This window comes from Diuraphis noxia, unplaced genomic scaffold (genome assembly GCF_037042655.1).
Source record: "Diuraphis noxia isolate RWA-SAM2 unplaced genomic scaffold, SU_Dnox_SAM2 contig0004, whole genome shotgun sequence".
Lineage (NCBI taxonomy): Eukaryota > Metazoa > Arthropoda > Insecta > Hemiptera > Aphididae > Diuraphis > Diuraphis noxia.
In genome coordinates this window covers 15,746,033-15,773,985 of record NW_028301714.1, presented here as the reverse complement: position 1 = coordinate 15,773,985, position 27,953 = coordinate 15,746,033, and the positions used below count along the sequence as shown (strand labels likewise).

Sequence of the window (27,953 nt, the reverse complement as noted above, 5' to 3'; positions counted from 1 at the left end):
ACGATGAGTAAAACAAAAATGAATCAAAGAAATAAATACAAAAGTACAACAGTTTTTGTGGAACGAGTGTTGATTGTGATGAATTGTAATTTAAAAAATGATGAGTAATCATTACTAATCAACATTAATCCAAAAAGAGTAAAGGTGCGATTCCTATGCACGCGTCTAGAGACGCGCGGCTGACGCGGCGCGATTTGAATTTTGGCCGCGCGGTCATTTATTTAGCCGCGCGATCTAAAGGTGCGATTCCTATGCACGCGTCTAGAGACGCGCGGCTGACGCGGCGCGATTTGAATTTTGGCCGCGCGGTCATTTATTTAGCCGCGCGATCTAATATTAATTCCTATGTACGCGTCAGGAGACGCGCGGCTAGAACACTACGGGACTAGAATTACGCACGTACACGTAGTTGTGTCAAGTCCTCTATTTGAAACGGTTGTACTTGTATACTCATAAAAACGTGTTTTAAAATATTACAATTTTACTAGTTTAACCATGTCCTTAACGAAAAAACAAAAATTGATCTTAAAACTACTTCTTTTACAACAAGTAGAAGAAGAACAAGCTATCATAAAATACGTTGTATCAAAAAATAAAAATGAAGTGCATGAAATGTACTTAGCCAGGGAAGCTGAGGGATTTTTCAGTGTTCTGATTGAAAAACATTTATGGCGAGACGAAACCAAATTCAGGGAATTTTTTAGATTAAGTTGGGATCAATTTAATTATGTATTGAACCTAGTTGAGGAAGACATAAAAACCAACCCAAGCATCAAAATTAGAAAACCAATATCTGCTGCTGAAAAACTAGCAGTCACGTTGAGGTAATGTATAACATAATAATATATGTTTGTAGTATAATTTATATTTTATAGTACCTATACCTAGGTAATACAAATTTTAAATAATGTGTATAAAAACATTTTTATTCTTAATAAATTGTGTATAACTTCTCGTTTAATAAAAAATAATAACGCAGTATAAAAATGAACTTTTAAAAATGCCAATACATCATAATAAATATTATTACAAATAAACATAAATAAAATCAAACATAGTTTTTAAATTGTAAAGATATAATAAAACAAAAAAATTATAATAATAGTAATGAATGATATTACTTTTTCGAACCCCGAATATTATTGTTGTAAAAATATATTTAAAATAAACGAAAAATTCATCCTTTAATAGAATTAATAAATATAAATGTAACTGTATAATAAACCATAAAATAAAAATAGATACCTACTTATTGAAACAACAAATAAAAATACCTTATCATATTTTCCTTATTCGTACTGTCTATCGTCGTACTGAAGTAATTCATAATTATTATCACCGAGCGATTGAGTCCAATTTCCAGGTTGACGATCATTAGTCTCTGGAAAAACATATTGACTTGGACGATCATATGTTGAAAATCCTGAGTTTGACGATGATTGTATGCTAGGATTTGGAGATGAAAATAAGCTACTTGTTGACTGAATATTTCTATTTGATGTCAATGTAGTGCTGTTATTTTCTATTTCCAAATCCGTAATTATGTTGAACACTTCTTTTTTGGCTTTTATTTTCAAATGTTGAGGAAACGATTTTACTGTTAATGCCATTGTTTTAAAAAATGAATCAATGGGATCATCATCTTCCTCAACTTTGTTAATGGCGTTTATAATTTGTTGTTTTTCTTCATTACTTTTTTTGAACAATGACACTAACTCTTCATTTTGTTTTAGTTTTTTAGTAGGCCTTTTTTCTTTCAATAATTTTGTTTTTTTTGTATTCAAATTATTTTCAAGTTCAGTTTCCTGAACTGTAGTGTTTTCTGTTGCAGACTTCTGTGAAACATCGTTTTCATCACTTGAATTGTTTTCATCGTCAACCGTTACTTCTAAGTAGCTATCTTCTTCTTCACTATTGTTCATTTCAACCGTAGAATTAAAATTAGTCAGTCCCCTTCAAAATATAATAAATGAACAAAAAATAGTTAGTTCTGTGTTATTTATAATAGATATTTAGTACAAATTATAAAATTGTGAGAAAAAAAATAATTGTACATTTTTAAAGCATATTTGTATTAATTTAAGCGCATAGCCGCATAGGTGCATTAGTTTCGAACCATAATTATTATTAATGGGCAATTTCTATAACTGTAAGATGAATTGGTTTTTAGGTACAATGTATTTAATATATTATTACTCACGTTCGTTCGTAAGAACATACGTCCATAAACGATAGTGTATCTGCCAAGGCCCATTTTGTTTGTTTATTTTTTGTCGATGATCCCGTCCCTAGTTTCCTACTCCTTTTATGTTTATTATACGTATCTTTCATATTTTTCCATCTCTTTTTACAATCATCAACTGAAATAATAATAATTATTCATTTAAATATTACAGTTCATAAAACTATACAGAAATTAGAAATATATTATTACTATTATTATATTATATCTACATGCCAAAATAAAATAAATATCCAATTTATGTCGGATCAACATAGGTCTAATTTTAAATAAAATATTAATATTGTATAATTTGTGCTTCGACAATACCATACACGCACCAACAAGTTTGTCGACAGGTCGGTGGTTGGCATGTTGACGCTTCGCGAGCACGTATCAATCTGTCTGTGCGACCGATAAATCGTTCCGTGTATGGGGGGGGCTCTTTATTTGCAACCAGTTTTAATTATTTTAATACTACTTTAGCAGAAATATCGGATTTTATTATAAATAAAATATATTATATATTATAAATTTAAAAAAATGTATTTAACATGTTACGTTTTTTTTTCTTAGATATATGGCAACGGGAGAATCGCTCAGGTCATTGTCTTTTTCATTCAGAATTTCTCAAAGTTATATTACACGTATAATACAATTAGTCTTAAAGAGTTTAAGTACTCGTCTAACACCAGTCTTATTAAAACCTCCATTAAAAGAAGATTTAGTACGTATTGCTCATGACTTTTGGAACAAGTGGAATTTTCCAAATTGTGTTGGTGCCATAGACGGGAAACACATCCGCATATTTTCGCCAAAGAAGAGCGGAAGCTTATATTTTAACTACAAAGATTTTTTTTCCATTGTTCTTCTTGCGATTGTGGACGCTAATTGTAAATTTATATTTGTGGACATTGGGTTCTATGGTAAAGAAGGGGACAGTGGAATTTTTAATAAATCTAGTATCTCTAAAACAATTTTAACCGGTGAATATTTTCCTTCCCCTGAAAAACTGCCAGATTCCAATGTATCTTTACCGTGTGTACATATTGGGGACGAGGCATTTCGCCTAGACCGACATATGATGCGTCCTTATTCTAGGATTGAGGCTAGAAAAGATTATCAAAAGACCGTATTCAACTACAGACTTTCCCGGGCGAGAAGAACTACGGAGAATAGTTTCGGGCTTCTAAGCCAAATTTTCAGAGTATTCTATACACCAATATCTCTAAAAACAGAAACGGTGGATAATTTAGTCTTGACTGCATGTTGCCTTCACAATTTACTTCGCGATCGTTACTTGGAGAATACGAACAACTATTATTATAACTTCGATGATAACAAACCTCAACCATCTGAAAATATGATGTCATTGGCAAGAGCAGGAGGATATGCAAAGTTTGAGGGTTTTTTCGTGAGGGACGAATTTAAAAAATTTTTCAACAGTCCACAGGGAGCTGTTCCGTGGCAAAATCATCAATCTAATAGATTAGAATAGATATTCCAGTTCCACAATAACATATTCTTTTAGTTATACTTAGCCACGCAGTTGATATATAAATAATATGAAAATAACATCTATTTATAAATGTACTTTTTTTTCATAATGTAATGTTAACATAAATAACTATTATTCAGTGTATGTTGTACGTAAGTAATAATAACTAAAAATAAATAAATACTTGTGCTTACTTTATTTTTCTTGAATGTTGTAAATTGTTCTATTAAATTGTATTAAAATCGTAAATTAATAAAATACAGATTCCAGTGTTGAGTTCAAACACAAAATAAATATCTAGCTAAAATATATCAGATGACTTACTATATTATAATAAATATAATACGATATTATGTGTACATGTACCTTTTCATTTAGGTTAATATGATAATATGAAGATAGAATATTTTATTTTAATTTAGGTAATTATCTACCTACATGTTAATAATTCAAATTGTATAGACACTAACTAGATACCTATTACTTTACGGTCTACACTGACAGGTATTCAACAAATTAACAATTAATTTTGAAATTTCATTAATATGTTGAATAGGTATACTACTTACCACTTTTATTATTCAGGTTATTTGATATAAGCTTCCATACATTGTCCCTTATTTGTTGATCCTTGTAATTGGCATTTTTTAAGTCATACAAACATGGATGTTCTCTTACAGATTCAGCCAATAGTATGTCTTCTTCTATTGTGAATGACACTTTTGAAGACATTTTGTCACACAGTGTTAACGAAATGTCGAACTTTGAAAATTAAAATATGAATAGCCGCGCGGCTCGTGCGATTTGACTGCCCTCGAAGCGGTCGTCGCCGCGCGGCGGCCGCGGTCATAGGAATCGGTTATATTTAAAAACAAGTAAAGTAGTACCTGCGCGGCTAAAATTAAATCGCGCCGCGTCAGCCGCGCGTCTCTAGACGCGTGCATAGGAATCGCACCATAAGAATTCTTTGATTAATTTTTCTAAGCTTACAGCAATAACTAATCCAAATAAGACGTGTTTTATTTAAATTGGTTTTTATTTTTAAAGAGTATTTAACTAAAACACTTTGTCCAGTTTTTTGTTTTTTATAAAAATAGTCACTCTATAGTATAGTATATAATTATATTAGCGCCTATAAGGAAATGTTAAAAAAAATTCTAGGAAACCATTTGACCGCATTAAACATCTGAGTTTACATATTTTGTTTTTGTTTATTTTTCCTAATGAAAGTATACGGTCATACGGACACTTTAAACTTATACTATTCTCAAGGATAATTATATACTTAGGATATTTAGCTATTAGCTGAATACACCAAGCTCGGTAGTAGCTATAAATATTTAATCCATCTAACACAAATTTTGTATCTTGGTTGGATATATTGGTACATAAAACTAAATATAACGTACATTACTACAGGGAGGTGGGGTAATGTATCTATGTCAAAATATAACGATGCACCGATGACTTGCCCGTGAACAACAATGTTCAACGAGGAAAGTTCAGCCAGTTTTGAATCCTCTTCTGCAGGTGAATAAGCCACACTTGATTTTGGTGTTATTTTCAAGGCTGATTTCTCAAAAACAGGCAACCTCTCGGAGCAGTCAATCTTTCTCAGCAATTTCATGAATCACTTGCATTTATTAATACGTAATCTAGTGCGGCGCAGCTGAAAATTGAATCGCATTTAGCACTGTATTTTAAATTGATTCATTTTTCCCTGAGAAAGTCAGGTAACACAGTCAGCATGATACTCGATACAAAGCTTAAATTATAATAGATTATGTGGCATATAAAAACCAAAATCAAAAATGAATAAATTACTTATTTTTGTGTAATCGTATATCAATATATCAATATATCTATAGTGTAAAAAGCAGGCCAAATTTTTCAAACGACTGAAATGAGTAAGTATCCAAATTGATCGAATTATTTACCAACATGTTATACTTTAATAATATAATTTAAGTAATGAGTATTGACAGTATAGTATATTATAGTAATATTGTATTATGTATTTAGTCGACTGGCTTGTAGATTCTGGTGCAGGTGATTCCGTCAATAGTTAGAATCTAAAAATATACGAATCATAAATTAATTTAACACATTAACAAAATTCAGACATCTAAATGGGCTAACGATCGACGTATAAATAGTATAATGTTGTTATATACCTACTAAAACATGTCAATTGTTACATTATATAGTGCGTGATCTAATAAGGTGCAGGTATACAATAGATATAACAGAATAAAACATGGCTAATTAAATAACTTCTATCCTAATCAATATACATTTTTTTTCATTTATATAATTTACAGGCGCTTGTGTTACATTACAATTTACAGAATAACATTTTTTATATTGAAATAAAAAAAAATTCAATTCAATACATTTTTTTGGGAAAAATTAAAAATAACCAATTATTTTTAATCTAATTTTAAACAAATTTATTAATTTGTAACGTACCTAATAAATTTTTTTAAACATTTTTTTTTTGGAGAATTTTCTGGCATTTAAGTTTATTTCTTAAATATTTATTATCCATATAATTTTCTTAATTTTTTTTCTTACGTTTAACTGTATCAAATTAATATTTTTAATTGCCAGATCTGCAGGCTATCACATTCTATTTGTACAGACATCGTGTAATATGGTATCTGTGTGTATGAGAGAGAGAGTAGGGAGGTGTTATGGATTTCGTTACATTAATTTTGTACCATTTTCAATTCATCGGGCTTGAATTCTCTGACGATTGTGGTGTCGCTGTGCTTGTCGGATTTCTGAACGTGTACCAGCTTGTTTCCATCCTGACTGATGATAGATGTAACTTTGCGATTGTCAATCGTTTCTTCGATGAATTCCTCGTCAAGATTGAACTCGATCGATGAGTTTTTCATAATCGAATTTGAAGACAACACCAATTTTCCGTAGTTGTTTTTTGTCAGCTCCACTACCGGAGTAGCAGTGTTTCCCAATGTGCGTTTCACCAAGCCAACGCCTGAAAAAAAAAACAATTATTAACCGTCTTTCACCATAGGCGATAAAACAGGCAAACACTTTTGCCCGTGTTATAAATTAAAATAGGTATCAAATATTCGTATGAAGATGATGCTTTAAACAGTTTAAATGATAATCAGAAAGAGTAGTTAGCGGTATTATTCAGCTTTTATACAACTTTTATGTGAGAAATTGCAATTTTATACATAGGTACAGGTTAGTCCGAAATATATATGTTGTTGTATTTACTAAATGTTTAGTAACTGTAAGTTGTAATAATGGAATAACTATTTTTAGATGGTCTGAGATCGACAGTTTGGCCGTCCCTGGTCTGTGTAAAGCACGTGTGTACGTACATCGGGACTTGGCCCAGTCGTATACAAAAATCGCTATAAATATAATCAATGAAATTATAATATAATATTTAATAATAACCATAAAACCGTAATATTTAAGTGTTTGATAATATCCATTTCACAATTCGTATAGTTATCACTTATTAACGTAATTATACTAATATGCATATAGGTATTTACAAAAAATAAAGCTATGGTAATGATGAGATATACATTTCACGTTATTTTTTTTTTTTGGTAATATAATAATATATAATATACGTATAGGTATACAACATTTTAATACTTTGATATTCATTAATATTTAATAATGTGATAGGTAGTATACATTATAATAGTGTCATAGTTCAATAATCCAACATTATATTCGACCAAAATAACGTTTTTGTTTTATAAATTGGAATAATTGGATGGATGTTTCAGTTGAAGACATTCATGTGATAATATTACGTAAATATTTATACATTACTACGTATTTATCCACTTAATATACCTAATTACAAATAAAATCGATTAGGTATTTAAATGGTTGAGACAGACCACGGATATTATATTTTATCATAAAAAAAAAAAAAATAATTTATAATATGAATATTATAATAAATATTATGCATTAATACAGCTATAATTATCTCCAAGTTAAAGAAAATTTGATTTAAAGATATTTTCACTTAATCAATAGATTTCATTGTATCAATTAGTTCAGAAATATTTGAAAATCATGACAAAATAGATTACCAATACAATTAAGTTAAGTAGAAATCTGTTTATATTAAAAAAATGTATTATTTTACTTATTGATTTACATTTACGACATTTCGTACGTCATAAACATTTTATTGATACGGCCAATATATGTTGAATATAGTTTTATCTGGTGAATTGTTTTCAATATATGTTGCAACAGTTTTTGTACGATATATATTTAGTAAGTTAATTAAAATGCTACAAGAACAAGAATTAAGCAAACGCCTTTAATTTTAGTTTAACATTTATGTTTAAATAATAATGAATATTTATAATAATAATAAATCATACATTTGTATTTAATTTCAATAGTCGTTAATTTTTATTTGAAATGAAAGTATAGAATGATTTGCCAAGCATGCTAATCCCCCACACAAATTACCCTTTAATAATTTGTATTTTCAAATGGCAATTATTAGAATTTTAAGGTATTCATAAAGATCATAATATCTATACCTTCATTCCTTGTTATATTTATTTTTTACATAGTTTTCTCTATCTGTCGTATGGCGTTTCTAACTTATATTTTTCAATTGAGAATAAATTTTCTCGAACATTTTTTCAACATTTTCGAGCATCGATTTATATTAAAATTAAAACAAATAGCTTTAGAGTTACCTTTAACTTTGTATGCTAGGGATGATAATTCTATGATAATACATTTGAATGGTGTGGGTCATGATCCAAGGGGTCTTGAAGATTTTAAAACCATACTAAGTATAATATACTTTTAAATACATCAACATTTTATAATTTATAAAATCTGTTAGAGTTTATAGTGTTTATATTGATAAATACTAATTTATTTATATTTCTGCAATAAAACTGTTTTAAGATATTTTTTTTGCCTGATAATTTTCAGTGTAAAAGGTAGGTTCATATTTTAAAAACAGAAGTTTATGTTACAAAATACGCTCTTTAAATGGCATACAAATCTAAATAATTAAAAATATAATCTTTAAAATATACTTTACATTAATCAGAATTTTAAGAATTTAACTGTCAAAGAAAAGAATGGATGGTTATGTTTGATGAATAATCCTGTATATTTTATTAAATAATCAGAAGAATTTTTTTTATTTTAAAAGAACTACTCATGTTTCAAATTACTTGTTTTATTATTAAACCTGTACATATTACAATGTCAACTGAAAATCACATTAGATTTACTTCAATGCGTTTTAAATCAATTAAACATCCCATAAAACTTGAAGGTTATTGAAAACAACAATAATTACTCCGTATAAAAGTACCTATACATATTACATGTTAAATTAAAAATTTAAAAATTCATGCACTTTTAAAAATAATAAAACAGCAATACAGTGTCTACTGATAATTGTACAAAACAAAAAAAAGAATAAGTAGGTAGGTAAGTAAGATTGCTCTGAATATTATAAGAATGCGTAAAATAATCTTATCAAAATTTATAATTTTATTTTAAATTTAAATATCGAATATTAAGTGAATAACAATAATACTAATAATTTACAATATTCCGCTATTGACGAATTGTTTCCATATCTAAAGTAGGCACGTATTTTAGAATTTATAACGTCAGTTTGATACGTGTGTATTTTTTAAACAATAAATAAATTTATTGTTTACTTACCTAGAGCTTTCATGTATTCGTCAAAATTTTCACTGGTGTCCAGCTTGTACTTTTTGTTGAAAATCAAAGACATTTTTACTGTTTTGAGTTTTCTTAAATAAGATAATTTATAATATATTATTATGGCAACAAAACAATTTTTCGTACGGGCAATCAGACGACTACTGACTAACAACTAACAATATTTTACACTCATTCGAATAGATACCGGAATACCGTTTGATAATCGGTAGTTTTTGTTATGATAATATGCATACGATAAATATATAGGTACATGATTAAGATTATCTGTTAAAATAAATGTCCATAAAATTAAAAGTTAAGTGATACATCAAATATAAATATGCCATATACCTACATACTTTATGTAATTATATAAATCGTAAAATTATTATCATTAAATAAAACCAATCAAATAAAACCATCGTCAAGTAATTGAATCGATGCAACGAACAAAATAATGATGTGATGACTGATGAGTATAATTTTAACTGGTTTAGATATATTAGAGCCTTAAATAAATTTATAAGACATTATTTTGCAGTATTTTGAGTTATGGTAAATTACTGACTGCAGTCCTTCACACATTTTATCATTATCATTTTTTTTTTTTTTTTTTTTTTAGATCAACACTAAAGTTCTTTTTTTTAAACTTTGTGGATACAATTAGTTTCAACAATTACAATTAAAATCACAATTACGAATTACAAAATACAAAACCAAAGTTCTTAAAACACATAAAAAGAAAATGAAAATGATTCTTTAATTTTTTTTTTTCAATGTTTATGAAATGATGGCGGTCGATGATATATTTTTAACAAACTCAACCTTGAATGGTTTTGAATTATGTATGACCTTATACTTACTAAAGTCGATATTACAATATTTATTCATATTATACTATTTTAAAGTTATGATAAACGAAATTCAAACTGGATTTTTTTTTTCAATAAACTTATCGAAAAATATAAATTACTATATTTTATTGAAATGTTATAAAAAAAAAATAAGTTAAGACCACGGTGTAATGAGCCGTGGTTAAAACTTTAGGTATCCTCAATTAGTTTATTAAATGTTCTTGTGATTAATATTTCATTTATTTTATTATAACCGACAATCATGGTTAAAATATCAAACATATTATAACACTATTATATTTTGATAATGAATTTAATAAAGACTTAATATGTGAGCCATTATTTATTATTGCAATGCATTATTATGAATTTATGTCATTCACTATTTATTAAGCTATATATACAGTGATCATAAAAAATAATTAATTTAAAGTACGACAAGCTACAAGTAAAACAGATACTTAAAATAAATAGCAAATACCAAAATAATAAGAAAATATTCATATTATTTAATAATGTTGCATGTAGCTCGTTTGTTGGTTATTTACGAACTATATAATTGAACCGTTTATATGCAAGGGCGTATTAATTGGGGGGCGAAGGGGGCATTCTCCTCCCCCCATCAGTCGTATTTTTTCTATGTAATACATTGATTTAATTAAAACAATTTTCGTTTGATAAAGATCGTAAATCGTAATGATATCGTACTTAACATAATAAGAATTTTATGCCTGCACTATGGTCACACTGATTTGGATGAAACAAATTTTTGTATATAGAATCAATTAGTAAAACAGAAAGGAACATCTTTTAATTTTTCCCAAAATTTCAATTATTTAAGAAAAACACTATTTTTTCACATAGGTAGGTATTTGCCATTTGGTATATTATGTTATCGCATATTTAATATTTAGTCATGTTTTAGTACTTATTCGGTCATATGTTGGTGGTTGTGCTTATCGTATATTTGAGTATTTATTTGAGCTAAGTATATAAGTCTTTAATAATTTTACTATTTTGTGCACAAATGCATACATATTTGTGTTATTTTAAAAGCTAGAAGACCCTAAGCCAAGCAGTAATCATAATAGTTGACCATATTATCGGTTTCCATATTTTATTACTTCCGAATATTGGCCTAAAATATATTTTTTTTATTTATTGAAAACATGGTTACGATTCAGAATAGGCCAAAATCGCTTAACAGGTTTGGCTTTGCTGCATGTTCACAAACATATTGTTATATCAGTTGATGATATAATCGACAAATTTTCTAAAATTAAGAAAAGGAAAATTGAATTTGTTATTTGAGAATTTCAGTATTTGACTACCTACCAACCTCATCTTGGTATATATTTGTTATACATATAAAATGAATATTTAATAATTTTTTTTTTTCATTTATTAATTATAATTGTTTCAACAAAATGTTTGTTTTTACAATTTTTTTTTTTTTATACATATACATTATATTATACATTACATTATATATTATATTATTTATACATTTCATATATAGAGTATTTAATAATTAAATTTGGTACTCATATTTTTATTTTATTTATGCGAAAAAAGAAAAATTAGTCCCCCCCCCCCCCAATGGTCTTGTCACAAATACGCCCTTCTTATACCCACCTATGACACTTTAGTCTTTTAATTATTTAATTATTGTTTTTTTTTGTTATTTGGATTAAGAGTTTAGTAGGTTTCTGCACCATATTCGCTTAAGGCGACGAGGAGGGTTACCAGGGATGTTTAATGCGGCTAGATCTTTTTAATTGACACAAACTATAATATGTGTATTATGTAATGACCTAGATTTTCAACATATTATTGAAATAATAATGTACATTTTAATAATTTTCTTATTAAATATAATAGTCATACAATAATTATACCTATCTATTACTTTGAATTATTGCAAAAGTATTTGTGTACTATACTACATATTATATTGTAATTATAAATTTATGTATTTATATTGTATTCATATTATTACTTAACATATCTTCGGATAATATATTGTTATTCACGACTTAGAATAGGCCAGACAAAATTGACACATGGACACCTTATGGCAAAGATAGATCCTCCCCTATGCCCAACATGCAATGAAAACTACTCCATCAAACACATCATCGTCCACTGCCCAAACTTATTCAATGAAGCTAGGAAAGACTTCAACATCCCTGACAACCTGTACGAGGCAATTTGTCCATTTTCTAATTATCAAAACATAATTTTATGTCTAAAAAAAATTGAATTGTACAATAACATTTTATAATAATGTAAAAATGTAATATTTTTGTTGCTAATAAGTAAACCTATGGATGCTTATATCCAATAAAAAAATTTAAAAAATACTTTTCAACTATTTACATAATTATTTTAAACATCAAATGTTCTGTAAATAATCAGAATAACGATTTTTTAGGCAATTTGATTTATTTTCAATATTATAACATTGAGGATTATATCAATATATATTTTATATAAATACGGACGGATGTTGGAACAATTACACTTTAAATATTATTTAAATTTACTGCTGAATAGACCAGTAAAATTGATCACTAATTTACCGACTTTGTCTCAGTAAACAAACTTTATATCTATATAAAAGTAATTATTTATTAAATATAGTGATAAATGAGTTAGGAAGATACATTAAAATTGTACGTAACTATACGCCCGTGCATAATTTTAAGCTGAAAATGATTAACAGTGAAATCAGTTAATTTACTCAAATGTTTCAATATTTTGTTCGAAAAATCAATTTCAAAAATTTTGACTGATATTGTATATGGGTAAATTAATTTTTTAACTGTATATTATATTATTTAATTTAATTGATTGGAAATGTAATTAAAATATTATTTATAAAAAGCACGTAACACATCATTTATATAAATCATTGACGAAAGCTTGAAGCATGTTATGATGGATTTCGATCAAAGTATATTAGCATAGTAACAATTATAAGTAGGTATAATAGTTTAGAAAGTAAAGATAACAAAAAACATATAATGATTCGGTTTAAATGTAAAATTTAGGTACAAATAAATTGAATGAAGTTTACACCGAAAAAGTAGCAACACCGTTTTATAATAAAATACATTAGGTATAAATGGTATAATGGTTTTAAAATCTATGAGTAAGTGACAAAATCCAGTGGTATCGATTGAAGTCGATTTTTTCTTGTGTGGCATTTATTCATTATTCAGCAATCGTAAAGTACGGTCCACCGTCGCTAAATTGTTAACTACAGATGACTAATTTGGTGCTACTATGGGCTGTGGCATCGTTCCAGAATTCCAGGTATACCTACTATGTTAATAATAAATACCAGTTACCGCCAACAACAATCCGGCATAATTTAATTAACATTATATGAATTGATGACCGTAATATACACATATTGTACATAGAGATCGGCTCTATTGTACCATTTGTACCTCCGTGAAAATTAATAGATGTATCAACTATATTGCAATATTGTCTTATCTACTGCAATAAAAATAAATAGCTAGATTTATTAATGAAAGCTAAAAAATAAATAAATAAATAAATAAATAGAATTTAATACACAATCAATAAATAACAATTTTATCTTTTATTCGAAAGTAAGCATAAATAAGAAGCTTAAGATAACGCGTTAACAGTAATTTCAAAAGCTTTAAATATTGTTACAATGATAAAGTTAATTAAAAATGCTAGCCGTTTATTTTGTGGTTCAACATATAGATATTATATATTACAGAACCTGTAACTATATACTAATATATTATTATACATACCGAAATATAGTTATTTTGAATATTGTATATACCAATTGGATAACCTCAATATTTTTACGGATAACCCAGCTACTTGTATAAGCTTTTAGCTTGAAAGTGGAATACAAGCAGTTTTATTTAAATTTATGAATTACATGATAACATTTTGTTTTTTAATACACCTATTAGAAATAGGTAGAATAATGTATTTTGTATAACCCCAACTCATTATTAATGTACCTATATCATTCTTAAGAAATTGTAGATTTCAATAATTCTAGGCCGTTTTGGTCTTTTCATCGAATTCTTAGTCAAAGAATCAAAGGGAATGCAATCAAAGTGTTTTTGAAGATCATGTTCGTCGATCATATATATTTTTTATCTCCGATTTTGGTCAGCTACACTTGTATCTCCTGCAGTGTTTCCGAATTTGCGTATCACAATTAAAAAGTATTATAAAAAAAACCAAAACATATTTAGTAATTACTAAATTCATAAAATCCAGCTGCAGTGCTCCATTTTTTTAAACACCATTCTGACTTCACATAACGATTCATTAGACCGTCTAAGATTAGCACCCGTGGGTTCAACTTTTTGACACCTTCAACTTTCAAACAGATTTCAGTAAATTTACACAATATATATATTTGTTATTATTCGTATAAAATCAAAAAATAACTGTTTTATGATTAAAAAAAAATAATTTTAAATTATGTATAAGTTTTACTAACTTTTATGGATGACTGAATTGTTATCATGATATGAAAATATTATTTTCTAAATATTAATCAATGTGACACTGTTCTTTTGCAGATTTAAATATTTAGATACCCATTGTGTCATAAAATAATTAAATTAGTATTTCCGTGGCATACTCCTCTATGGTACAAGCAACAAGGTAATTATAGGGGTTTGTTGTATCAAATCAAAATATCAAAAAAGAGATCATTTAAATAAAACCATATCACATATCACATGCGGCGTTTGTAAATATTAGTTAAAAACATAAGACCAAAATTAAAAATGAATTAATAATTTATTTTTGTGTAATTGTATCATATTTATCACAATATTCTTAAAGTATAGATAGGTAGTGTGCCAAATTGTTCATAGATCTGCAGTAAATATCCAAATTAATCGAACTATACTAATATATTCTGAGAATAGCATAATATTGTATATATTGTCTATTTAGTCGACTGGTTTATAGATTCTGTAGCATGTGATTCCGTCGATTGTCAAGGTCTAAAAGTAGACGAATTATAAATTAATATACACATTAACAAAATTAAATTGTTTAACTGGTACAACGATTGACGTAATTTTATGATATAGGTACATTTAGATATATAATATATTAAAACACGTTGATCGTCATATTACATACTACGTGATTTTAATAGCCAGTAGGTATACAAAATGTAACAAAATAAGACCTGGCAGTTTAAATATCTTATTTTATATTTAAATATAAACATTTTTTTTCAAACACATATATATAATTTATAATATATATGTTACGCCGAAATTATGAAATTGCCGATTTCATGAAATCTGCAACGCTGTTGCCGTCAATGTAAAATCGGCAACTATATGCCACCAAATTCACAAAATCGGCAAATTTTGATTGCTAATTTCATGAAATAGGCACACTTTTTTCTGCCGAATGCATGAATTCGGTAACACATTCCAAATATGAAATAGTGATACCTATATAAATAATCAAAATTTCACGCGTGTTCATTATTGGCATTACCAAGCCATTATCTTTATTCCCTAATATGACGATAATACGGTGCCATCATATAGGTAAGTACAAACATTTTATCTTAGTTTGTATTGCTTTGGTAAAATAATGTACTATAACGAGTATAACGACAAATATTATCTACGTGATCAGTGTTCAGTCATTCGTTTTACCTGGGGAAATAGCTAACAGTGTGTGAAGTGCAAACGGTTCGACAAGTGTGCAGCTTACGTTGCGATATTAGTAATTTAATTATTAATTACCAAATCAATTTACTAACTATGGACTCTAAATGGACAGCAGAACGAGATGCCGAAGCTGTAAAAATTTTAACTGATGATGCTTCTATATATAAAGATAGGCGATATTATCATGTCCGTTAGAAGTTTGATTTAATCGAGGTAGCTGGGCGTTAGACGAGTGTGGCGAAAGCGCGATCAACGTATTATGGCAGTTTTCGACTTTCAGTCGAAAGTTTTCCTAGTATTATTCGTGAAATTTATTATTACAATATGATTTTATTAAATTTCCAGTGTTTTATGTGCAATCATAAATATAACACATTAATTTATATTGAATTATGTGTTATCATTATTTTAAGAATGGTCTTGTCGATTTCACGCAATCGGCAGTATTATGCATTTAAAGTTGCCGATTTCACGTTGTCGGCAACAGCGATGCAGATTTCATGAAATCGGAAATTTCATAAATTCGGCGTAACATATATATATATATAAAAAATTCTCAAAATTTAATCCTTTCTTAAATGTTCAATGAAGAAAATTAAGAATCACTTATTGAAATAATAACTAATCTATATTTTAAGATGGACTAAATCACACACATTTAACATTATTGATTGAATAGTTTTGGAGTACAGCATAATATATTGATAATAAAAAAAATTTAATTTCAATATATTTTTTTTTGGAAAAATTAAAGATATACAATTTTTAAATTTCTTTAAATTTTTTTAAATCAAAATTTTTGGAGTACCTATCTAATTAAATTAATTTGAAACGTTTTCGTCTAATAATATTTTTTTTGTTGATTTCCTGATAAGTTTTTCCTTAAATTACTTATTAGTTATCATCCATGTAATTTTCTTAATTTGCCCTACGTAACTATGTTTATTGTTTAGCTATAGAATCATTTTTCATTTGTATTTTATAGATCTTTTTGTTACGCTCTGTATAAGTACAGCCAACGTGCAATAAACAAATTTGTGTGTGAGGGAGAGTGTAGGTATGTGTTTAGAATTTATCATTAGTTTTATACTATTTTTAATTCATCGGGATTGAATTCTCTGACGATTGTGACATCGTTGTAATTGTCGGACTTCTGAACGACCACCAACTTATTTCCATCCTGGGTGAATAGTGAAGTAACTTTGTGATCATATAAAGTCTCCTCAACAAACTCTTCGTTGAGGTAGAACTCGATAGAAAAGTCTTTTTTATCCGAGGTTGATGATAATACCAATTTTCCGTCCTCCTTTTTGGTTAGTTCCACCACAGGAATTGCAGAGTGACACAAATTACGATCCTCCAAGCTGACGCCTATAAAAAAAAAAACAGATAATATTTTTAACCGTCTTTTTCCAATATGCATAAACAGATAATGCTTTTATGGGCGTTACAAATTAAAATTAGTATAAGATATATATCTCGCACAAGATCCCCATCGATTTTGTTGGATAGCATTTGAAAAGTTTCTGTGGCTCTTATAGTCTATATCAGTATTGACCAAATATTCTTTGATTAAGATTTAATAAGAATATAAAATTTTTCCTTTAAAATTTGACAAACGTACTCAATAAAATCATTTTTTCCTTAAATATTTATCACTAAAATTTATTTATATTTATGAAAAATAAAAATAAGTTTATAAACATCAGATTATAGATATTGTGTACATAATACAGTGTATCTGAGTAGAAAACTATTTTTATCAAAAAGATTTATTATTTTTGTTTCTCAATTTGCTTTTATGACTTATCCTACTGAAACATTTTATTGATACGTTAAATAGTGTTTACTTATTTTTAAACACAGTTTTATCTGGTTAAGTGTTGTCAAGTACATTATAGAATAATAATGTTTTTAACCCTGCTGGTGGACCTCCCTCTCAAGTAATTTAAGATTTTAAATCTTATGTTATTAACCAAGTTTACTAATATTAGAAATAAATTACAGATGATAAAATACTCTGGTGCTTAAAACGTTTAAATATATAAAAAAAAGCGGGTAAGTGGATGTCGCTCTGCTGTACATTAGGGGGTGGGGTGGACCTCTGACTAGGGTAGGTTAGATTTGAATGCAATGATAGGTATCATTGTATCCTCATAGGTTAGAAACGTTTTTCTCCTATCTAACTCGCATACTTATAAATACTTAGTGTGTATATATTCGCATATATTAGATTGTATGCACATCATAAAATTAACTATTTAAAAATATTCTTGATTAATATGTATTTTATCTTTCATTCTCACATCTTTCTTACAAAAACATCAAACTGTATAAAGTGTACAGAAATTTTCTTGCAAATTTTCGCGCTTTCGACAGATTTCGTACAAATTTGAACTATAAACGCTTATAAAAAAAAATTGTGCCTAACGATTTTTAATTTTTTTTAGCTACAATAAGAAGTTTTTTTTGGTTATCCAAAATTTTTTTACCTACACTTCAAAAAAAAATTGTCTTTGAAAATTAAACTGTATATAGATAACACTAACATAAACATTTGGTGAAAATCTCAAGTATTTACAGTGATTAGTTTTTGAATTACAACCATATAAAAAATCGATTTGGTCGAAAACTGGTTTTGCGTAATAATTCCCGTTTTTCTGTCACTTTTTTTTTGTTTTTCTCGAATTTTTTGAAAATTATTGGAAAATGTTTACTTTTGACCTGTATAATGCACCAAGGATATTCACTTTTACATCGGAAACCACCCCCAAAGTTTGAAATTGAAGCAGTATTTCGACTAGTTATCCTGTACACAGACACAAAAAAAAAAATACACACACACATCATTGTAAAATCAATACATTCATCACTCCGTTCAGAATCTAAAATAATTATAACTTATCATACTTTGTAATTTATTTCTCTGGCCATTGATTTTTATTCTTACAAGAAAGTACAGAACAATAGCATCGTGTATCATTGAAAAGATGATATTTTTAAATACATAGGTATAGTTTTATCCTAGTAAACCCATTCAGTAATTTTTATACATTGCTTCCTATAATCCTATCTGTTTTATTGCCATATAAACTCGTTTTACAAATGAGAATCACCCTTCTGGAGTATTATATAACTAATAACTTTTTTGGAGATTTTGAGTACCGATTTATATTAAAATTTTATAATAATGAATAGTTTTAGAGTTTTTTTTAACTTTGTGTAGGTACTATAAATATGATAGGTCCATGACAGTAAATTTGATTAATATTGGTCAAGAGGGCTATGATGATTTAAAAACGATAGCAATTTAAAATGATACATTTTTAAGTTAAAATCATATAGATATATAGGTAAGTTTATTTTATATTTTGCAATAAAATAATTTTAAGAGATTTTTTTACTACCTAAAATTTTTCAATAAAAAGGTAAGTTCATGTTTTGAAAAACAGAACTCGATTTTTAAATGGTATACAATTAATTTAAATTATTAAAAATATGGTCTTTGAAATATAGTTTCCAGGAATCAGAATTTGAATAAATAGGGCGGGTGATCATGTTTGTAAAATCACTCTGTATATTTTTTATAATAATCTGAATGATTTATGTATTTTAAAAGCATTACTTAGGTTTAAAATTGATTGTTTTTTAATTAAACCTATACAATTACAATGCTAACGGAGAATCACTTAGGATTTTCTTTAATACAATTTAAATCAATTACAAATCATCCATTACAATTTGAAGGTTATCGGAAGTTATAATAATAAAAATGTTAATTCTTACAAATTAATTTTCATGATACTTTGTATAAAGTTTTATGTGTGGACAAAAAAAATTAAAAAAGCGGGTAATTGTTTGTCACTATACAGTATACTGTACAGTATAGGTTACAAGTTGGTTTAAGTATTTTAAAATTTATAACACCAGTGTAAAGTATATTTATTTTTTAAACAATAAATAAATGTGTTATTTACTTACCCAGAGCTTTCAAGAATTCTTCAACATTTTCACTGGCGTGCAGCTTGTACTTTTTGTTGAAAATTAAAGACATTTTTAATTGTTTTGAGTTTCCTTAAATATTTTAATATCTGTAATGACTGCAATATGTTATGACGGCTGGATTACAGTTGTTTGTAGGCGACTCTACTGACAGCGAATAATAATATTTTACGTTCGTTCGAATATAAACTGGTCGGGTTACTTTTTGATATTATTTTAATCGTTAGTTTTTGCTATGATAGGCATACGATAAAATATAAAAAACACATAAATAATCTTTGAAAAAAAATTTCCATGAAATCAAAAATGCAGAATCACATTAAATAAATATGCCAAATACATACATTTTGTATTATATAAATCATTATATAAAATCAATTAAGTTAAGTTATCGTCATGTAATTGAACTTAAGCTTCGAAAAAAATAAATCTTAATAATGTGATAAGTATAATTTTTAATGTTTTAGATATATTAGTCATCTTAATAAATATAACAGTTTTTCGTATTATGATAAATTATCAACTAAAATTCTTTACATATTTTTTTCTTTCGGTTAGCAAGAGTTTAGTAACCGTTCAAATTCGCATACAACTAACCATCTTATTCAATATTTTAATTTTGAATCTAAAACTTCGGTAGTAGCTAGGTACTAATTAATTTTCATACATTTAATCTATAAATTATAGACTATATTATGCCTACTATCTTCCAAACGATGTTTGAATATTTTAAAGTTACATTTTTTAACAAAAATTAATTCAAATCAGTCTTATAAGTTCGTGCGTATCTAACATTTACCTAAAATTGTCGTGATTTTTTTTTCAAAAAGTATAAAAGAAACGACCAAAGAAATATAAAAACTATAAGTATCTACTTAATTTTTAAGAGGTTAAATAAAATAATATAAAGGTAGGTAGGACCGATGCGATGTTTTTGACTTTATGATAAGCTTACTCTTATGTGAAAGTCTTATTTAAGAGGACGTTATGCCACGGCAATTAGCAAATTTTACGCTCAGCAGATTTTGTTTAGCTCTGTTAGTTTAAAACTAAAGTGAATTGACCTCTTATAAAATTTAAAGTTTATTAAATTTTGTATCATAAAAAATACAAAATTACGTCTTTGCTTCTTAAATCGTTTGATTGGTTTGTTGCAGTTCTCCATGCTTTTCTATTGTAATTAAATTCCTTTAGTCTTTTGAAGCCATCCTTTCCTATTTCGATCATGATTTGTTTTATGTATTCCATTCTAGCCTTCCTTTTCCGATATAGCGTTTTATAAAACCTTCTATTTGGCCATAGTAGATGTATTTTATCGTGAATTATGATTACATTTATACATTTTAAAATTTTCAATTGTAACTTTGAACATATACTTATTAATCTATATTAATTCGAATATTTTTAATGTTTTAAATTTCCTAGTTAATTACTAAATTACTTATACACCTACTTCTGAGTAATTGATAATAAAGTAGTTTCTACCATGTTAAATGTTTTTTAAAATTGATTGAAAACGCATATTATAATTAAAGAGAACTTTGAAAAATTCAACTACCTGAAAAAAATTATATCTTGGAAACTTTTCATTTGTTGTTTCATTCAAAAACTATGATATGGTAATTTATTTTATTTTGTACAGTACAGTTTTTTTAGATAGGAATGAATACAATTTATATTTTATTTTTAAGGAGAGCTTTCAAGGTTAGATTTAAATACTCTAAACAGTCTAAATAACTATAAAAATTCAATAAAATGTTTTTTTACATTTTTATAACTAACTGTTACTAAAAAAAGAAGACGTTATTAACAGACTAATTGTAAAAATATGTATGAATATTAATATTTAGTTCAAAATACAAGTGTGGAATATGGAAATGAGTTTTAACTTTTTGATTAATTCTTATCATTGAATAATTCTTTATGTTTAAAGTGTATAATGTATATATATTATGATAATATTCTAAAACGTGTTCAGAAAAATGAGATTTATAGAGGCAGACTTTATAAATTTAATTTCTGATATATTTTTTGTATACCAAATATTTCCAATATAAAATTTATTACAGCTACCTATTAGTTTTTCCTACTTTATAAACCACATGATAATCTTAATAAATTTAATGTAACTATTCTTTCACGGTCATAAATAACTATTGCATTTATTGCATTTTATATACATTCTGCATTCTTAATAATATACATATTTTATCTAAATATATTTGTATTTTTATTTATTGCATTCATAATGTTTTCATAATACTTATTTTGTTTGTGAAAGGTGAATAATATTTAGTTTGAGTGCAGTTGCTAATATTTGGAAAATTATGAAGTGGACAAACCATTATCCATTTGACATTTATTTTTTAATACGCTAAGTACTGACCAACATAACTACATAACTATTTTTTTTTTTTAATAATCCTACTAGAATGTACTGGAATTCCATTAAGTTTTTTGCATGTTTTGCTTAATTATTTTTTTTGAATATGTTACATGCCAACCCAGTCTATTTGAGTTCGCTATGTGCAAATGATGAAAATAAGACTTCTCTTTACTGAGAAAATTTTTAGAGCTCTTAGATCACTCATTTATATCACATAAATATGTTTAATAGCCATCAAATTTGTAATTTTTATCTGACAGAAAAACAGCCAAAATAAATTATTAAGCATTTTAGCTGAATTAGTTCTATAGCAAAGTTTGAATATATACTCACAATAAACTCAAATAAAAATATATTTACGAAAACTGCTCTTTTTTCTAATTACTCACAAAGTAAACCCATAGATTTATCTGAGTATTAAATCTAGTGAATACCTCAGAAGATAAATTAGCCATTATATGATGCGCTGTAATGAAGAATTTTAACCAACAGTTAATGACGTAAAGCTTTTTACTGAAAAAATATAACAAACCAGAATTATGTTTTAAGGAACTGTGACTGAGGAAAAAAAAGGATGCCTAAGGAAAATATTTATGATGAAGTATCTAACGGACAAACGTCCGTTTAATTGCTTTATCTTATTTTAAATACTGAACAAGTAAAATGAACTCAGTACATCAAATACTTCTGAAAATATTTGTGTTTGAAGTTTGAACGCAGTGGCGTAACTGGATAAAAAACTAGGGGGGGCAATGTAATTTATTCACCATAATCAAAACCCTGAGTCCCTGACCCCTACATTGATTTAGTCTTAAAACCAAGGCTTCAAACCGAAATGATTTTTGTGGTTAATGGTTTTAGTTCTTCTTTAATTTTTTTCGGTTTAAAAAATCGGTTAATATTGATCCTACATTTCATGGTTATTAAAAACCGATTTTTAAATTAATAAAATCGGTTAATTTTTTTTTAATAATATGAATAATATGTTTATACTGTCTATGTTAGAAACAAATTGTAGCCCGTAGGTAACAGTTACCCATATTGTTAAATATTATTAAGTACCTAGAGAGGTCATTAATAAAATGTGCTATGAGTAGTTTAAAAAGTAGGTAAGTAGTATAAATATTATATACACATATTGACATATTTTATGCTTGGGGAACAATAAATAATAAATAAATAACCATCAAATAATTTAATTACTTTATTAACAAATAAAAGAAAGAATAGGTTTTATTTTTTGTTATTTTAGTGTGAGTTTTCTGTTACCTCCTACTCCATTCGAAACAAATTCATCAATTACTTTGTCAAAATCTATTGGCACTTATCTTTGAATTTGTAATAATGCTAACCCGCTTAAGCGCTCTTGTCCCATGCTGGTTCTTAAGTAACTTTTTAGGCGTTTTAAGCAGGAAAATGTTCTTTCACAAGAGGAAGTATTTGTTGGTATAGTCAAAAATATTTTTATAATTTTTGTGTAGTTTGTAAATCCTATTTGTATATCACCACATAACAAATATGCTATTTTATTATCGATGTTAAACTCATCATACTTTGTCTTGAACATTCGATTAAACATAGCAAGCTCAATAGTGACTTCATTAAAATCTAAGTTATATGTTTCACATACTAATTTTATTGAATTATTTTCCGGTTTTTCACTGATAATAACATCCTTCATAGCTTGTAGTATATTAAGATCGTTTTCTTTAAATCTGTCTTGTATTTCTTTTATTACAATATCTAAAACAATGTAATAGATGTTAATTTTATACATATCTTGAACACTTGTTATGTCTGTGGAATTAACTTGACCTCCTCCCAATTTTAGTGGAATAGTTCTTTTTCTGGGAAGTTTTGGAGAGCTAATATTGTTTTTTTTTGTTATTTCCATAGCTTTGTTCCAAGTTTTATCGAATTCTGTAACTGATCTATGCTCACTTAAAATAGCTACTGTTTGAAGTGTCATTGTATTTACATTTGCATAATTAATATTAGGGGATTGCAAATACTTTGACAAGATATTAGTTTCTCGCATCACGTCATTTAAAAAAACTATGCAGAACACAAATTCAAAGTTTGATATAGAAAAAAGCAACGAAGAAGCATCAGATCCATTTATTGAATCTTGTTCTGATATGTCTTCTAGAGTTTTGAGAATGACTGTAAAATTGGATACAACTGAGTCTAATGCATCTATCCTACAACTCCATCTCGTGTCACTCAAACTTTTTAAAGTTTTTGGTCCAATTTTATCGCCCATTTTAGTCCGTATTTGCTCAAATATTTGATATCTTTTAGAAGAGGCACCAATAAAGCTATGCAAAGTCTTTAATGTCCCAAATGTATTTCTCACATATAAAACTTGTTTAGCCAAATCAACCAAACAAAGATTTAGAATGTGTGCATGGCAATGAACAAAAAATGCTAATGGATTTTCTGTTCATATTTTGGCTTGAACACCATTATAAGACCCTCTCATAGAAGCTGCACCGTCATAACATTGACCTCTTAAATCTTCAATTCTAAGATTATAACTAATTGAACTCAAATTGAACGAATGATTATCAAAAATGAATTTTTACTAATTGTTATAAAACTTGTCTGTTTAATTAAATGTATGATACTGTGACTACTGTGAGTGTTTACACCACTACTAGAGTTTAAAATTTAAAATTTTTCATTCATCTCTTTTCTTGATGTACTAACCTGGAATATTATTTTAATTGTATTTTGTTCATTTTTTTTTTTTTTTATTATGGTTTCCGTTAATTATATTATGGAGGCCTATGGATGTCACTGTCGGGATATATGGGTTTTTCTATTTTTCTATGTATTATGAAGGTTATAGCATTAATTAACTGGAATATCGTCATTTTTGATAATTATAGAATGTTATTAAACTTGGAATTATAAACAATATAATATAATATATGTATTATAATTATATAATATATATATATATATTATTTTTAGAATAAAGTGATAGTAAAATCTGTGATAACTGATAATGGTAACGGAGTCGGCCATATTGCAGCCATTCGGATTCCCTGTCACTAGACGCTTGTGAAATTTATTCCATTCTCGTTCAAGGTGAAATTGATCTTTCACAAAAAAAGGGTGCTAAACGATATACCAAATCCGAGAAGGAGTCTAACTAATGAAAAATAAAATGGGCGAAGGGAGAGGGTAGATGTAGATTTGAAACCTTTCAATGTTCTATTGACGGTACAGTTGATATGATGTTCAAAAGAAAGATAGGGAGAGTAGAATACCCAAAGATATTTAATAATGGAAGCACGTTGAAGCAGATGGTTATTTAAAGTATAGGGGTGAAGAATGAGAGGAGATCGAGATATTCAATTTAACAATCCATTTTTCGTTGTTAAAAATATTCGTATTTTAATTCAACTGATAAAATAAAAATAAGTGTTTGAATTTGGCTCTGAATTCGAAGAAAATATGTAGTCTGTACGTAGCAAAAACTTTTTGAATGGAGAGTGGGACTCATTTCTAGGTGATAATTAAACCTTTAAGAGGTTTACACACCCAAGAAGGAAATTAACTGTAGAATAATGGGTGGAGTGGAAATATTACAATAAATACAAGACAAGTCTTAGAGGGCGTCATTGAAAATTACGGCCGCGTCATTCGGAGTGTCTTGAGAAAGTCTCAACCCAATCGAAAGAAGAGAAGTAAAATTTATGAACCTTTCTGTGTTCCTGAACATTCTTCAGACTTTTTTAACCCTAAAATAGTTTTTTATCAATTAAAACAATTACTAATGTTTTTGTAATTTAATACAATTTAACATATTTTGTTGATGATATTTTTTATAATCAAAGATTTGAATTAGTTTAGGATGTTTAGCAATAGTTTATTTTTTATTTTTTTACGTTAACTGTTACCATTTTTCTGGTTCAATTAGTTCTTAAAAGTTATATGCGACCTTATATAACCACGAATTAATTTATTTTATCTAATTGATACTTTAGACAGACAATTTTATATTTTTTCATTAATTTTTCAAAACAACTAATAAACCCTGAAAGATAAACAAATTATCATAATCTTTACTTTTTAATAAATACAAATTTGATTATTTGGTCATTTTAAAATGGTACAAAAATTAATCAAATTATAACTCGAAAAAATTAGCTTAATACCTTCTGAAACGTTACTGTGTATTAATATAATATTTTAATAAACAATTTGTTTTTTATTTGCCAACGGACCAACTCACTCAAAGATTTTCATTTATTCTGTGTATTAGGGTATTAAAATGTAAACATGTAATAACGTCAAAACGTAATAATTTAATACAATTATTACAGTAATTATTCGCGGGGAACCCTTTTCCCCTATTTTGTATACAACAATGTGAAGTAAGTAATTTTTACAACACGTATAAATTAAAGGAAAGTTTTTACCAAAATCCTTTAAGTTAAAGATGAATTAATGAACTCAATAATAACAACTTTTATTTTAAGTCTCAGCCCATGCATCATAAATGTATATATTAATATATTTTTTAATGGTTCGCTTTAAATTATAAAAAATTTTGTTCGCATATTTTATAAGTAGCACATTAGTACGCTACTTGATATTTTTCGTCCATAAAGAAAATTTGAGGAATCGTAGATGTATAGTTGGGTATAGTGAAGAGGAAAAATATCTAGTTGTATGCTAAATTTTATTAGGAATTTAATTTGTTTGTTTTTGTTGTTGATTTGAGTTTCTTTGGCAATATACAAAATATTATAAAGCCTCGCAAAAATCAGTTAGAAATAAAAAGTTGTATCCAACCCAAAAACATATCTTGTAAGTACCTGCAAGGCTTATGGATGGACGGGATCAAAATGAAGCGGTACTAAAATAAATACAGCTCACATTAAGAGGACGTACGTGATACCCGCATGTGTTGTCTCCGTCTTACAAGTGCATTATAATATAGTAAATTTTACGTTCAGCAGAACACGTGTAGCTCCCTTTGCTTAAAAATTTGAGTGAATTCACCTTTTTATAAAATTTAAAGGTATGATTGTTATCTAGACAATCTCATATGCTTTTTATTATATTTAAATTTTAAAGCAATTTATGAGTATTTTAAGATGCACAAAAAATTTACAATTTTAAAATACTCATAACTCGCTTTAAATTAAAATGATAAAAAGCACATGAGGTTGTCTAGATAATAATCTTACCTTTAAATTTTATAAGAGGTCAGTTCACTCTAATTTTTAAGCAAAGGGAGCTACACGTGTTCTGCTGAACGTAAAATTTACTATATAATGCACTTGTAAGACGGAGACAACACATGCGGGTATCACTCACGTCCTCTTAAAATGTTATTAAATAGATAACATAAAGTTAAATATCGACTAAAACATCTTTTGTTTTCAAATTATTCCAGATTGATGTGACAATGTGTTCGTATATAATTTAATATGTTTTTCAACATTCTTATAGTATCATATTTTAATTGTTATATTAATATTATCATTATCTAGAATTAATAATGGGATCAGTGGTAGGCGAAGATTTTGTCATGCTGGATGAGTAA

General features: G+C 27.2%; 4 protein-coding genes across 4 annotated transcripts; all 4 read right to left on the bottom strand.

The window, feature by feature from the left end:
- Positions 1–797: 797 nt before the first annotated feature.
- Positions 798–4,536, bottom strand: LOC149055759 (uncharacterized). The gene is made up of 3 exons (XM_089227289.1): positions 4,289–4,536; positions 2,201–2,360; positions 798–1,953 (listed from the first exon to the last, which is right to left on the bottom strand). Exons 1-3 carry the CDS (start codon positions 4,449–4,451, stop codon positions 1,290–1,292), a joined length of 987 nt encoding a protein of 328 aa, XP_089083415.1. The 5' UTR covers positions 4,452–4,536; the 3' UTR covers positions 798–1,289.
- A 1,112-nt stretch (positions 4,537–5,648) lies between these two features.
- LOC149055758 (fatty acid-binding protein, muscle-like) lies at positions 5,649–9,622 on the bottom strand. The gene is made up of 3 exons (XM_089227290.1): positions 9,435–9,622; positions 6,440–6,720; positions 5,649–5,791 (listed from the first exon to the last, which is right to left on the bottom strand). The coding sequence occupies exons 1-3, from the start codon at positions 9,505–9,507 to the stop codon at positions 5,738–5,740; spliced, it is 408 nt and encodes a 135-aa protein (XP_089083416.1). The 5' UTR covers positions 9,508–9,622; the 3' UTR covers positions 5,649–5,737.
- Positions 9,623–15,084: 5,462 nt separating this feature from the next.
- LOC107163374 (fatty acid-binding protein-like) lies at positions 15,085–20,199 on the bottom strand. Its single transcript, XM_015510771.2, has 3 exons — positions 19,984–20,199; positions 17,093–17,373; positions 15,085–15,312 (listed from the first exon to the last, which is right to left on the bottom strand). Exons 1-3 carry the CDS (start codon positions 20,054–20,056, stop codon positions 15,259–15,261), a joined length of 408 nt encoding a protein of 135 aa, XP_015366257.1. The 5' UTR covers positions 20,057–20,199; the 3' UTR covers positions 15,085–15,258.
- Positions 20,200–23,714: 3,515 nt separating this feature from the next.
- On the bottom strand, positions 23,715–25,248 carry LOC107171646 (zinc finger MYM-type protein 1-like). The gene has a single exon (XM_089226945.1). The coding sequence runs from the start codon at positions 24,651–24,653 to the stop codon at positions 23,715–23,717; it is 939 nt and encodes a 312-aa protein (XP_089083071.1). The 5' UTR covers positions 24,654–25,248.
- Between the last annotated feature and the right edge of the window lie 2,705 nt (positions 25,249–27,953).

What these genes read in the sequence shown, in the direction of transcription:
- LOC149055759 (XM_089227289.1), bottom strand. Translation starts at nt 4,451, where the DNA reads ATGTCTTCAAAAGTGTCATTCACAATAGAAGAAGACATACTATTGGCT. An exon ending in TAACCTGAATAATAAAAGTG is followed by an intron (nt 2,361 to 4,288) that starts GTAAGTAGTATA and finishes TTATTATTTCAG; the next exon opens with TTGATGATTGTAAAAAGAGA. An exon ending in GTATGTTCTTACGAACGAAC is followed by an intron (nt 1,954 to 2,200) that starts GTGAGTAATAAT and finishes TATATTTTGAAG; the next exon opens with GGGACTGACTAATTTTAATT.
- LOC149055758 (XM_089227290.1), bottom strand. Translation starts at nt 9,507, where the DNA reads ATGTCTTTGATTTTCAACAAAAAGTACAAGCTGGACACCAGTGAAAAT. An exon ending in CGAATACATGAAAGCTCTAG is followed by an intron (nt 6,721 to 9,434) that starts GTAAGTAAACAA and finishes TTTTTTTTTCAG; the next exon opens with GCGTTGGCTTGGTGAAACGC. An exon ending in AGCCCGATGAATTGAAAATG is followed by an intron (nt 5,792 to 6,439) that starts GTACAAAATTAA and finishes GTATATTTTTAG; the next exon opens with ATTCTAACTATTGACGGAAT.
- LOC107163374 (XM_015510771.2), bottom strand. Translation starts at nt 20,056, where the DNA reads ATGTCTTTAATTTTCAACAAAAAGTACAAGCTGCACGCCAGTGAAAAT. An exon ending in AGAATTCTTGAAAGCTCTGG is followed by an intron (nt 17,374 to 19,983) that starts GTAAGTAAATAA and finishes TTTTTTTTATAG; the next exon opens with GCGTCAGCTTGGAGGATCGT. An exon ending in ATCCCGATGAATTAAAAATA is followed by an intron (nt 15,313 to 17,092) that starts GTATAAAACTAA and finishes GTCTACTTTTAG; the next exon opens with ACCTTGACAATCGACGGAAT.
- LOC107171646 (XM_089226945.1), bottom strand. Translation starts at nt 24,653, where the DNA reads ATGGGCGATAAAATTGGACCAAAAACTTTAAAAAGTTTGAGTGACACG.